Source organism: Pseudophryne corroboree, chromosome 10 (assembly GCF_028390025.1).
Source record: "Pseudophryne corroboree isolate aPseCor3 chromosome 10, aPseCor3.hap2, whole genome shotgun sequence".
In the NCBI taxonomy this organism is placed as follows: domain Eukaryota; kingdom Metazoa; phylum Chordata; class Amphibia; order Anura; family Myobatrachidae; genus Pseudophryne; species Pseudophryne corroboree.
In genome coordinates, this window is record NC_086453.1 from 376,707,960 (window position 1) to 376,722,022 (window position 14,063).

Here is a 14,063-nt window from a genome sequence, read left to right on the forward strand (position 1 = left end):
TTCTGGAATTGCGAGCAGTGTTCAATGCTCTGAAACTTGCCCTGCCTCTGGTACAGAACAGGCCTGTCCAAGTACAGTCGGACAACGCCACCACGGTGGCATACATAAATCATCAAGGCGGCACTCGAAGCCGCATGGCAATGATGGAAGTGTCAAAAATTCTTCAATGGGCGGAACGCCATCTGCCAGCCATATCTGCAGTGTTCGTTCCGGGGGTCCTCAACTGGGAAGCGGACTTCCTCAGTCATCAGGACGTACACGCCGGAGAGTGGAGTCTTCATCCGGAAGTCTTTCAACTTCTAGTGGACAAGTGGGGCCTACTAGATGTAGACCTAATAGCATATCGACACAATCACAAGGTTCCGGTCTTCGGAGCAAGGACAAGGGATCCTCAGGCAGCATTCATGGACGCACTGCCAATTCCATGGAACTTTCGGCTGTCACACATGTTCCCTCCAGTGTCACTCCTGCCCAGGGTGATTCGGAAGTTCAAGAAGGAGGAATACTACTTCTAGTCGCACCAGCATGGCCAAGACGGCTATGGTTATCAGACCTGCAGGGTCTCTCGATGGAGCGTCCTCATCTACTTCCTCAATGCCCAGACCTCCTCGTTCAGGGCCCTTGTGTCTACCAGGATCTGGTTCGACTGGCTTTGATGGCGTGGCTCTTGAAGCTTCCGTACTGAGGTTCAAAGGATTCTCTGAGGCGGTCATTCAAACTATGTTGAAAGCCTGTAAACCGGTGTGCTAATAAGAATTACGATGCATACAAGTTCAGCACTGCCAGACTTTTGGCTTTTCTGCAACAAGGCCTGGACTTAGGCATTCGTTTTGCCTCCCTCAAGGTTCATATTTCTGCCTTGTCGGTGTGGTTTCAGAGAAAAATTGTGTCTCTTCCTGACGTTCATACTTTCACTCAGGGTGTTTTACGGATTTGGCATCCCTAAGTTCCTCCTGTGGCTCCATGGGATCTGTCTGTTGTTCTCGATGCCCTACAAGACTCTCCATTTGAACCTCTTGAGACGGTGGACCTTAAATGTCTTACCCTTAAGGTCATGTTTCTGCTGGCTATTGCCTCTGCTAGGAGGGTGTCGGACTTAGGCGCTTTGTCCTGTCATTCACCCTTTCTGATTTTTCAACGTGACCGTGCAGTTCTTCGAACTCGCCCTGGTTATCTAAGGTGGTGTTCTCGTTTCACCTTAACCAAGAGATTGTGGTTCCGGCCTTTATCTCTCCTGGTTTATCCTCCAAAGAGTGGTCTTTGGATGTAGTACGGGCTCTCCGTATATATGTGTAGAGGACTGCCTTCATCAGGAGGTCAGATTCTCTTTTTGTCCTTTTTAGTTTTTACAAACGTGGCTGGCCTGCGAATTAGCAAACTTTGGCCAGATGGATTAGAATGATGATTGCAAAAGCTTATGCGCAGGCTGGTCTTCCAGCTCCTGCTGCTATCATGGCCCATTCTACTCGGTCTGTTGGACCTTCTTGGGCGGCCCGCTGTGGCCCGTCCGTAGAACAATTGTGCAAGGTGGCTACGTGAACACGTTCATCAGGTTCTACGCCTTTGCTACTTCCGCCTCCCAGGATGCCTCCTTTGGACGCCGGGTTCTTATGCCCGCTACCGTGCGTCCCCTCCCATGAGGAACTGCTTTAGGACATCCCCGATGTTATTCCCTGTGTAATACCAGTGTACCCCGCTGCAGAAAAGGAGATTTATGGTAGACTTACCATAGTTAAATCTCTTTCTGCGAGGTACACTGGATTCCACAGGGCGCCCACCCTGACGCACTTAGCTTCTTTGGGTTTGTATGGCATTAGCCGCTGGTACCTTCTCCTGTCTTCAGAATGTGGTTCGATGTGGCTGACATCTACCGTCTCTCTTACCTGCTACTGCATTGGACTGGTTAACTAAACTGGGCTCCAGTGCCTGGAGGCGGGGATATAGAGGAAGTGGTGCAGTGCATCCTGGGAACAGTCAAAGCTTTAGCCTGTTGTGCCTCGGATCAAGATCCAACTCTACACCCCGATGTTATTCCCTGTGGAATCCAGTGTACCTCGCAGAAAGAGATTTAACAATGGTAAATCTTACCATAAATCTCCTTTTCTCTGCTACAAAAGTGCTAATCCTAAGTGCCAGGACACCAAAGCTGTATCCGACTACGATGTGGATAAGATTTTATGTTGAGGGAAAAGTATGAAAGTTCAGAAATCGCTTTCCGTGGCGGAGCACCTAAGTCCTGACACACATCTTGCACCATATGGCACATAAAGAATCAGATGTGTGAGGGCACATCTATACAAGTGTAGCATTGCAATACTGCGTATATTCTGCTTTATCATCATTCTATTGAATGCAGGTTTTTTTCGGATTTAAGGGGTTTTTCAGAGTTGATCACCGATGCTGGGGATACTGGCTGACGGGATGTCGATGCTGGAGATACTTGGTGACGGGATGCCGATGCTGGGGATACTGGGTGACGGGATGTCGATGCTGGGGATACTGGGTGACGGGATGCCGATGCTGGGGATACTGGGTGACGGGATGCAGATGCTGGGGATACTGTGAGGACACTGGGTGATGGAATGCCGATGCTGGAGATACTGGGTGACGGGATGCCGATGCTGGGTGACGGGATGCCGATGCTGGGGATACTGGGTGACGGGATGCCGATGCTGGGGATACTGGGTGACGGGATGCCGATGCTGGGGATACTGGCTGACGGGATGTCGATGCAGGGGATACTGGGTGACGGGATGTCGATGCTGGGGATACTGGGTGACGGGATGCCGATGCTGGAGATACTGTGAGGACACTGGGTGATGGAATGCCGATGCTGGAGATACTGGGTGACGGGATGCTGATGCTGGGGATACTGGGTGACGGGATGCTGATGCTGGGAATACTGGGTGGCAGGAAGCTGATGCTGGGGATACTGGCTGACGGGATGTCAATGCTGGGGATACTGGGTGGCAGGAAGCTGATGCTGGGGATACTGGGTGACGGGATGCTGATGCTGGGGATACTGGGTGGCAGGAAGCTGATGCTGGGGATACTGGGTGACGGGATGCTGATGCTGGGGATACTCGGTGGCAGGAAGCTGATGCTGGGGATACTGGGTGACGGGATGCTGATGCTGGGGATACTGGGTGGCAGGAAGCTGATGCTGGGGATACTGGGTGACGGGATGCTGATGCTGGGGATACTGGGTGGCAGGAAGCTGATGCTGGGGATACTGGGTGACGGGATGCCGATGCTGGGGATACTGGGTGGCAGGAAGCTGATGCTGGGGATACTGGGTGACGGGATGCTGATGCTGGGTGACGGGATGCTAATGCTGGGGATACTGGGTGACGGGATGCTGATGCTGGGGATACTGGGTGACGGGATGCCGATGCTGGGGATACTGGGTGGCGGGAAGCCGATGCTGGAGATACTGGGTGACGGGATGCCGACGCTGGGGATACTGGGTGACGGGATGCCGACGCTGGGGATACTGGGTGGCCGGAAGCCGACGCTGGGGATACTGGGTGACGGGATGCTGATGCTGGGAATACTGGGTGGCAGGAAGCTGATGCTGGGGATACTGGGTGGCAGGAAGCTGATGCTGGGGATACTGGGTGACGGGATGCTGATGCTGGGGATACTGGGTGGCAGGAAGCTGATGCTGGGGATACTGGGTGACGGGATGCCGATGCTGGGGATACTGGGTGGCAGGAAGCTGATGCTGGGGATACTGGGTGACGGGATGCTGATGCTGGGGATACTGGGTGACGGGATGCCGATGCTGGGGATACTGGGTGGCAGGAAGCTGATGCTGGGGATACTGGGTGACGGGATGCTGATGCTGGGGATACTGGGTGGCAGGAAGCTGATGCTGGGGATACTGGGTGACGGGATGCCGATGCTGGGGATACTGGGTGGCAGGAAGCTGATGCTGGGGATACTGGGTGACGGGATGCTGATGCTGGGTGACGGGATGCTAATGCTGGGGATACTGGGTGACGGGATGCTGATGCTGGGGATACTGGGTGACGGGATGCCGATGCTGGGGATACTGGGTGGCGGGAAGCCGATGCTGGAGATACTGGGTGACGGGATGCCGACGCTGGGGATACTGGGTGACGGGATGCCGACGCTGGGGATACTGGGTGGCCGGAAGCCGACGCTGGGGATACTGGGTGACGGGATGCTGATGCTGGGAATACTGGGTGGCAGGAAGCTGATGCTGGGGATACTGGGTGGCAGGAAGCTGATGCTGGGGATACTGGGTGGCCGGATGCCGACGCTGGGGATACTGGGTGACGGGATGCTGATGCTGGGGATACTGGGTGACGGGATGCTGATGCTGGGAATACTGGGTGGCAGGAAGCTGATGCTGGGGATACTGGGTGGCAGGAAGCTGATGCTGGGGATACTGGGTGACGGGATGCTGATGCTGGGGATACTGGGTGGCAGGAAGCTAATGCTGGGGATACTGGGTGACGGGATGCTGATGCTGGGGATACTGGGTGACGGGATGCCGATGCTGGGGATACTGGGTGGCAGGAAGCTAATGCTGGGGATACTGGGTGACGGGATGCTGATGCTGGGGATACTGGGTGACGGGATGCCGATGCTGGGGATACTGGGTGGCGGGAAGCCGATGCTGGAGATACTGGGTGACGGGATGCCGACGCTGGGGATACTGGGTGACGGGATGCCGACGCTGGGGATACTGGGTGGCCGGAAGCCGACGCTGGGGATACTGGGTGACGGGATGCTGATGCTGGGAATACTGGGTGGCAGGAAGCTGATGCTGGGGATACTGGGTGGCAGGAAGCTGATGCTGGGGATACTGGGTGGCCGGATGCCGACGCTGGGGATACTGGGTGACGGGATGCTGATGCTGGGGATACTGGGTGACGGGATGCTGATGCTGGGAATACTGGGTGGCAGGAAGCTGATGCTGGGGATACTGGGTGGCAGGAAGCTGATGCTGGGGATACTGGGTGACGGGATGCCGATGCTGGGGATACTGGGTGGCAGGAAGCTGACGCTGGGGATACTGGGTGACGGGATGCTGATGCTGGGGATACTGGGTGACGGGATGCTGATGCTGGGAATACTGGGTGGCAGGAAGCTGATGCTGGGGATACTGGGTGGCAGGAAGCTGATGCTGGGGATACTGGGTGACGAGATGCTGATGCTGGGGATACTGGGTGGCAGGAAGCTGATGCTGGGGATACTGGGTGACGGGATGCCGATGCTGGGGATACTGGGTGGCAGGAAGCTGATGCTGGGGATACTGGGTGACGGGATGCTGATGCTGGGAATACTGGGTGACGGGATGCTGATGCTGGGGATACTGGGTGACGGGATGCTGATGCTGGGGATACTGGGTGACGGGATGCGGATACTGGGTGACGGGATGCCGATGCTGGGGATACTGGGTGGCAGGAAGCTGATGCTGGGGATACTGGGTGACGGGATGCTGATGCTGGGAATACTGGGTGACGGGATGCTGATGCTGGGGATACTGGGTGGCGGGAAGCTGATGCTGTGGATACTGGGTGACGGGATGCCGACGCTGGGGATACTGGGTGACGGGATGCCGACGCTGGGGATACTGGGTGACGGGATGCCGACGCTGGGGATACTGGGTGGCCGGAAGCCGACGCTGGGGATACTGGGTGACGGGATGCTGATGCTGGGAATACTGGGTGGCAGGAAGCTGATGCTGGGGATACTGGGTGGCAGGAAGCTGATGCTGGGGATACTGGGTGGCCGGATGCCGACGCTGGGGATACTGGGTGACGGGATGCTGATGCTGGGGATACTGGGTGACGGGATGCTGATGCTGGGGATACTGGGTGGCAGGAAGCTGATGCTGGGGATACTGGGTGACGGGATGCTGATGCTGGGGATACTGGGTGACGGGATGCTGATGCTGGGAATACTGGGTGGCAGGAAGCTGATGCTGGGGATACTGGGTGACGGGATGCTGATGCTGGGGATACTGGGTGACGGGATGCTGATGCTGGGAATACTGGGTGGCAGGAAGCTGATGCTGGGGATACTGGGTGACGGGATGTCAATGCTGGGGATACTGGGTGGCAGGAAGCTGATGCTGGGGATACTGGGTGACGGGATGCTGATGCTGGGGATACTGGGTGACGGGATGCCGATGCTGGGAATACTGGGTGACGGGATGCTGATGCTGGGGATACTGGGTGGCGGGAAGCTGATGCTGTGGATACTGGGTGACGGGATGCCGACGCTGGGGATACTGGGTGACGGGATGCCGACGCTGGGGATACTGGGTGACGGGATGCCGACGCTGGGGATACTGGGTGGCCGGAAGCCGACGCTGGGGATACTGGGTGACGGGATGCTGATGCTGGGAATACTGGGTGGCAGGAAGCTGATGCTGGGGATACTGGGTGGCAGGAAGCTGATGCTGGGGATACTGGGTGGCCGGATGCCGACGCTGGGGATACTGGGTGACGGGATGCTGATGCTGGGGATACTGGGTGACGGGATGCTGATGCTGGGGATACTGGGTGGCAGGAAGCTGATGCTGGGGATACTGGGTGACGGGATGCTGATGCTGGGGATACTGGGTGACGGGATGCTGATGCTGGGAATACTGGGTGGCAGGAAGCTGATGCTGGGGATACTGGGTGACGGGATGCTGATGCTGGGAATACTGGGTGGCAGGAAGCTGATGCTGGGGATACTGGGTGACGGGATGCCAATACTGGGTATACTAGGGACACTGGGTGACTGAGTGAAAAGTGATACTGGGTGACTGATTAGAAGTGTTATTGGGTATACTGGGTACACTGGGTGATTGAGGAGAAGTGATACTGGGTATACTAGGGACACTGGGTGATTGAGGAGAAGTGATACTGGGTATACTAGGGACACTGGGTGATTGAGGAGAAGTGATACTGGGTATACTAGGGACACTGGGTGATTGAGGAGAAGTGATACTGGGGACACTGGGCCGGGTGATGGACACAAGCAGCTGTAGCAGCAGCTGAGATTTTGGGGGCGGAGCTACGTCGTGTCTCCCTGTGAAGCAGCCAATCAGTGCCCGGCATTACTGTGCGGGGAGGGGCGGGAGGAGACAGCGTGGCGTTGCCGCGGTAACCAGGCGGCGCTGATCCCGGTCACTCATCAGTGCTGGGGCGGCAGCTGGAGCCGGAGCGATGAGGCGGGAGCAGCGCCGGAGACTGGCCGCCCTGTCCCTGCTGCTGCTGGCGGTCTTCCTGCTCAGGTGATGTGTGCCACTGACCCATATATATACTGTGCTGCTGATTTTATATATATATATATATATATATATATATATATATATATATATATACTGTATATACATACACATGCTAATAATATTGTATAACGTGTGTTAATAATTAGTATATATATTTATATGTATGTGCTAAGAACTAGTGTGTGTCTACAGTATATATATATATCACACTGATAACAGATATACTCGTGTGCTGAAAACATTTATATAAGCGCTAATAACTATTATTATGTATTATCCTTTATATGGCGCCACAAGGGTTCTGCAGCGCCTTACAACGTAGATAGAAGAAAACAGTGATTGATGGCGGGTACACAGTATTCAGTGTGTGTACCCGAGGAGCTCGCTAGTGACGGCACAGGCACGGCGCATACACACTTGCCGATGTCGGCAGGCAGGGCAGTAAAGAGCCAGGCCGGGCCAGGGTACTTGTTAAGGGCATGGCCTAATTGCAGGAGGTGTGGCCTAATCGCAGGAGGCGTGGCCCTGCACACTAAGAAAAATGCAGAAAAATTAGTACTTTAAGCTCCTCCCTGGCAACACTGCAGCCGCCACTGGGCGGAGGGGAAGAGCTTCTGCTGCCATGTCAGGGGGGGATATTGTATTACCGCACAGTGTATTATACTGCCGCCACACGGACCGCATGCTGAGCGTTATATTACCACATAGCGTATTATACTGCCGCCACACCGGCCGCATGCAGAGTATTATATTACCACATAGCGTATTATACTGCCGCCACACCGGCCGCATGCAGAGTATTATATTACCACACAGCGTATTATACTGCCGCCACACCGGCCGCATGCAGAGTATTATATTACCACATAGCGTATTATACTGCCGCCACACGGGCCGCGCGCAGAGTATTATATTACCACATAGTGTATTATACTGCCGCCACACCGGCCACATGCAGAGTATTATATTACCACATAGCGTATTATACTGCCGCCACACGCAGAGTATTATATTACCACAGAGCGTATTATACTGCCGCCACACCGGCCACATGCAGAGTATTATATTACCACAGTGTATTATACTGCCGCCACACCGGCCACATGCAGAGTATTATATTACCACATAGTGTATTATACTGCCGCCACACCGGCCACATGCAGAGTATTATATTACCACACAGCGTATTATTCTGCCGCCACACCGGCCACATGCAGAGTATTATATTACCACATAGCGTATTATACTGCCGCCACACCGGCCACATGCAGAGTATTATATTACCACACAGCGTATTATTCTGCCGCCACACCGGCCACATGCAGAGTATTATATTACCACACAGCGTATTATACTGCCGCCACACCGGCCACATGCAGAGTATTATATTACCGCACAGTGTATTATACTGCCGCCACACCGGCCGCATACAGAGTATTATATTACCGCACAGTGTATTATACTGCCGCCACACCGGCCGCATGCAGAGTATTATATTACCGCACAGTGTATTATACTGCCGCCACACCGGCCGCATGCAGAGTATTATATTACCACACAGTGTATTATACTGCCGCCACACCGGCCGCATGCAGAGTATTATATTACCGCACAGTGTATTATACTGCCGCCACACCGGCCGCATACAGAGTATTATATTACCGCACAGTGTATTATACTGCCGCCACACCGGCCGCATGCAGAGTATTATATTACCACATAGCGTATTATACTGCCGCCACACCGGCCACATGCAGAGTATTATATTACCACATAGCGTATTATACTGCCGCCACACCGGCCACATGCAGAGTATTATATTACCACATAGTGTATTATACTGCCGCCACACCGGTCACATGCAGAGTATTATATTACCACACAGCGTATTATTCTGCCGCCACACCGGCCACATGCAGAGTATTATATTACCACATAGCGTATTATACTGCCGCCACACCGGCCACATGCAGAGTATTATATTACCACACAGCGTATTATTCTGCCGCCACACCGGCCACATGCAGAGTATTATATTACCACACAGCGTATTATACTGCCGCCACACCGGCCACATGCAGAGTATTATATTACCGCACAGTGTATTATACTGCCGCCACACCGGCCGCATACAGAGTATTATATTACCGCACAGTGTATTATACTGCCGCCACACCGGCCGCATGCAGAGTATTATATTACCGCACAGTGTATTATACTGCCGCCACACCGGCCGCATGCAGAGTATTATATTACCGCACAGTGTATTATACTGCCGCCACACCGGCCGCATGCAGAGTATTATATTACCGCACAGTGTATTATACTGCCGCACACCGGCCGCATACAGAGTATTATATTACCGCACAGTGTATTATACTGCCGCCACACCGGCCGCATGCAGAGTATTATATTACCACATAGCGTATTATACTGCCGCCACACCGGCCACATGCAGAGTATTATATTACCACATAGCGTATTATACTGCCGCCACACCGGCCACATGCAGAGTATTATATTACCACATAGCGTATTATACTGCCGCCACACCGGCCACATGCAGAGTATTATATTACCACATAGCGTATTATACTGCCGCCACACCGGCCACATGCAGAGTATTATATTACCGCATAGTGTATTATACTGCCGCCACACCGGCCACATGCAGAGTATTATATTACCGCACAGTGTATTATACTGCCGCCACACCGGCCGCATGCAGAGTATTATATTACCGCACAGTGTATTATACTGCCGCCACACCGGCCGCATACAGCGTATTATATTACCGCACAGTGTATTATACTGCCGCCACACCGGCCGCATGCAGAGTATTATATTACCGCACAGTGTATTATACTGCCGCCACACGCAGAGTATTATATTACCACATAGCGTATTATACTGCCGCCACACGCAGAGTATTATATTACCACACAGCGTATTATACTGCCGCCACAGCGGCCGCATGCAGAGTATTATATTACCACACAGCGTATTATACTGCCGCCACACCGGCCACATGCAGAGTATTATATTACCACATAGCGTATTATAATGCCGCCACACCGGCCACACGCAGAGTATTATATTACCACACAGCATATTATTCTGCCGCCACACCGGCCACATGCAGAGTATTATATTACCACACAGCGTATTATACTGCCGCCACACCGGCCACATGCAGAGTATAATATTACCACACAGCGTATTATACTGCCGCCACTCCGGCCACATGCAGAGTATTATATTACCACATAGTGTATTATACTGCCGCCACACCGGCCACATGCAGAGTATTATATTACCACACAGCGTATTATACTGCCGCCACACCGGCCACATGCAGAGTATTATATTACCACATAGCGTATTATACTGCCGCCACACGCATAGTATTACCACACAGCGTATTATACTGCCGCCACACCGGCCACATGCAGAGTATTATATTACCACACAGCGTATTATACTGCCGCCACACCGGCCACATGCAGAGTATAATATTACCACACAGCGTATTATACTGCCGCCACTCCGGCCACATGCAGAGTATTATATTACCACATAGTGTATTATACTGCCGCCACACCGGCCACATGCAGAGTATTATATTACCACACAGCGTATTATTCTGCCGCCACACCGGCCACATGCAGAGTATTATATTACCACACAGCGTATTATACTGCCGCCACACCGGCCACATGCAGAGTATTATATTACCGCACAGTGTATTATACTGCCGCCACACCGGCCACATGCAGAGTATTATATTACCACACAGCGTATTATACTGCCGCCACACCGGCCACATGCAGAGTATTATATTACCACAGTGTATTATACTGCCGCCACACCGGCCACATGCAGAGTATTATATTACCACATAGTGTATTATACTGCCGCCACACCGGCCACATGCAGAGTATTATATTACCACATAGCGTATTATACAGCCGCCACACCGGCCACACCCAGAGTATTATATTACCAGACAGCGTATTATACTGCCGCCACACCGGCCACATGCAGAGTATTATATTACCACAAGGCGTATTATACTGCCGCCACACGCAGAGTATTATATTACCACACAGCGTATTATACTGCCGCCACACCGGCCGCATGCAGAGTATTATATTACCACACAGCGTATTATACTGCCGCCACATGGGCCGCACACATTGTATTATACTGCCGCCACACAGGCTGCACACAGCGTATAATACTGCCGCCACACAGGCTGCACACAGCGTATTATACTGCCGCCACACAGGCTGCACACAGCGTATTATACTGCCGCCACACAGGCTGCACACAGTGTATTATACTGCCGCCACACAGGCTGCACACAGCGTATTATACTGCCGCCACACAGGCTGCACACAGCGTATTATACTGCCGCCACACAGGCTGCACACAGCGTATTATACTGCCGCCACACGGGCTGCCCACAGCGTATTATACTGCGGCTACACAGGCCGCACACAGCGTATTATACTGCCGCCACACAGGCCGCACACAGCGTATTATACTGCCGCCGCACACAGCGTATTATACTGCCGCCGCACACAGCGTATTATACTGCCGCCGCACACAGCGTATTATACTGCCGCCACACAGGCTGCACGCAGCGTATTATACTGCCGCCACACGGGCAGCACACAGCGTATTATACTGCCGCCACACAGGCCGCACACAGCGTATTATACTGCCGCCACACAGGCCGCACACAGCGTATTATACTGCCGCCACACAGGCTGCACACAGCGTATTATACTGCCGCCACACAGGCCGCACACAGCGTATTATACTGCCGCCACACAGGCTGCACACAGCGTATTATACTGCCGCCACACAGGCCGCACACAGCGTATTATACTGCCGCCACACGGGCTGCACACAGCATATTATACTGCCCCCACACAGGCTGCACACAGCATATTATACTGCCGCCACACAGGCCGCACACAGCGTATAATACTGCCCCCACACAGGCTGCACACAGCGTATTATACTGCCCCCACACAGGCTGCACACAGCGTATTATACTGCCGCCACACAGGCTGCACACAGCGTATTATACTGCCGCCACACAGGCCGCACACAGCGTATTATACTGCCGCCACACAGGCCGCACACAGCATATTATACTGCCGCCACACAGGCTGCACACAGCGTATTATACTGCCGCCACACAGGCCGCACACAGCGTATTATACTGCCGCCACACGGGCTGCACACAGCATATTATACTGCCGCCACACAGGCCGCACACAGCGTATTATACTGCCGCCACACGGGCTGCACACAGCATATTATACTGCCGCCACACAGGCCGCACACAGCGTATTATACTGCCGCCACACAGGCCGCACACAGCGTATTATACTGCCGCCACACGGGCTGCACACAGCGTATTATACTGCCCCCACACAGGCTGCACACAGCGTATTATACTGCCGCCACACAGGCCGCACACAGCGTATTATACTGCCGCCACACAGGCTGCACACAGCGTATTATACTGCCGCCACACAGGCCGCACACAGCGTATTATACTGCCGCCACACAGGCTGCACACAGCGTATTATACTGCCGTCACACAGGCCGCACACAGCGTATTATACTGCCGCCACACAGGCTGCACACAGCGTATTATACTGCCGCCACACGGGCTGCACACAGCGTATTATACTGCCGCCACACCGGCCGCATGCAGAGTATTATATTACCGCACAGTGTATTATACTGCCGCCACACCAGCCACATGCAGAGTATTATATTACCACATAGTGTATTATACTGCCGCCACACCGGCCACATGCAGAGTATTATATTACCGCACAGTGTATTATACTGCCGCCACACCGGCCGCATGCAGAGTATTATATTACCGCACAGTGTATTATACTGCCGCCACACCGGCCGCATACAGAGTATTATATTACCGCACAGTGTATTATACTGCCGCCACACCGGCCGCATGCAGAGTATTATATTACCGCACAGTGTATTATACTGCCGCCACACCGGCCGCATGCAGAGTATTATATTACCGCACAGTGTATTATACTGCCGCCACACCGGCCGCATGCAGAGTATTATATTACCACACAGCGTATTATACTGCCGCCACACGGGCCGCACACAGCGTATTATATTACCACATAGCGTATTATACTGCCGCCACACCGGCCGCATGCAGAGTATTATATTACCACATAGCGTATTATACTGCCGCCACACCGGCCACATGCAGAGTATTATATTACCACATAGTGTATTATACTGCCACCACACCAGCCACATGCAGAGTATTATATTACCACACAGCGTATTATACTGCCGCCACACGGACCGCATGCAGAGTATTATATTACCACATAGTGTATTATACTGCCGCCACACCGGCCACATGCAGAGTATTATATTACCACATAGTGTATTATACTGCCGCCACACCGGCCACATGCAGAGTATTATATTACCACATAGCGTATTATACTGCCGCCACACAGACCGCATGCAGAGTATTATATTACCACATAGCGTATTATACTGCCGCCACACCAGCCACATGCAGAGTATTATATTACCACATAGCGTATTATACTGCCGCCACACGGACCGCATGCAGAGTATTATATTACCACATAGTGTATTATACTGCCGCCACACCGGCCACATGCAGAGTATTATATTACCACATAGTGTATTATACTGCCGCCACACCGGCCACATGCAGAGTATTATATTACCACATAGTGTATTATACTGCCGCCACACCGGCCAC

At 53.0% G+C, this 14,063-nt stretch overlaps 1 protein-coding gene across 2 annotated transcripts in view; it reads left to right on the forward strand.

The window, feature by feature from the left end:
* Positions 1-7,106: 7,106 nt before the first annotated feature.
* The window catches only part of GLB1L2 (galactosidase beta 1 like 2), a 127,561-nt gene continuing 120,604 nt past the window's right edge, over positions 7,107-14,063 (forward strand). Inside the window, exon 1 of one of the 2 annotated variants that reach the window (XM_063943801.1) lies at positions 7,107-7,258. In XM_063943801.1, coding sequence (XP_063799871.1) covers positions 7,191-7,258 — 68 coding nt within the window. In that variant the 5' untranslated portion in view covers positions 7,107-7,190. The remainder of the gene's footprint in view (positions 7,259-14,063) is intronic. The other variant, XM_063943802.1, reaches the window with a different exon arrangement.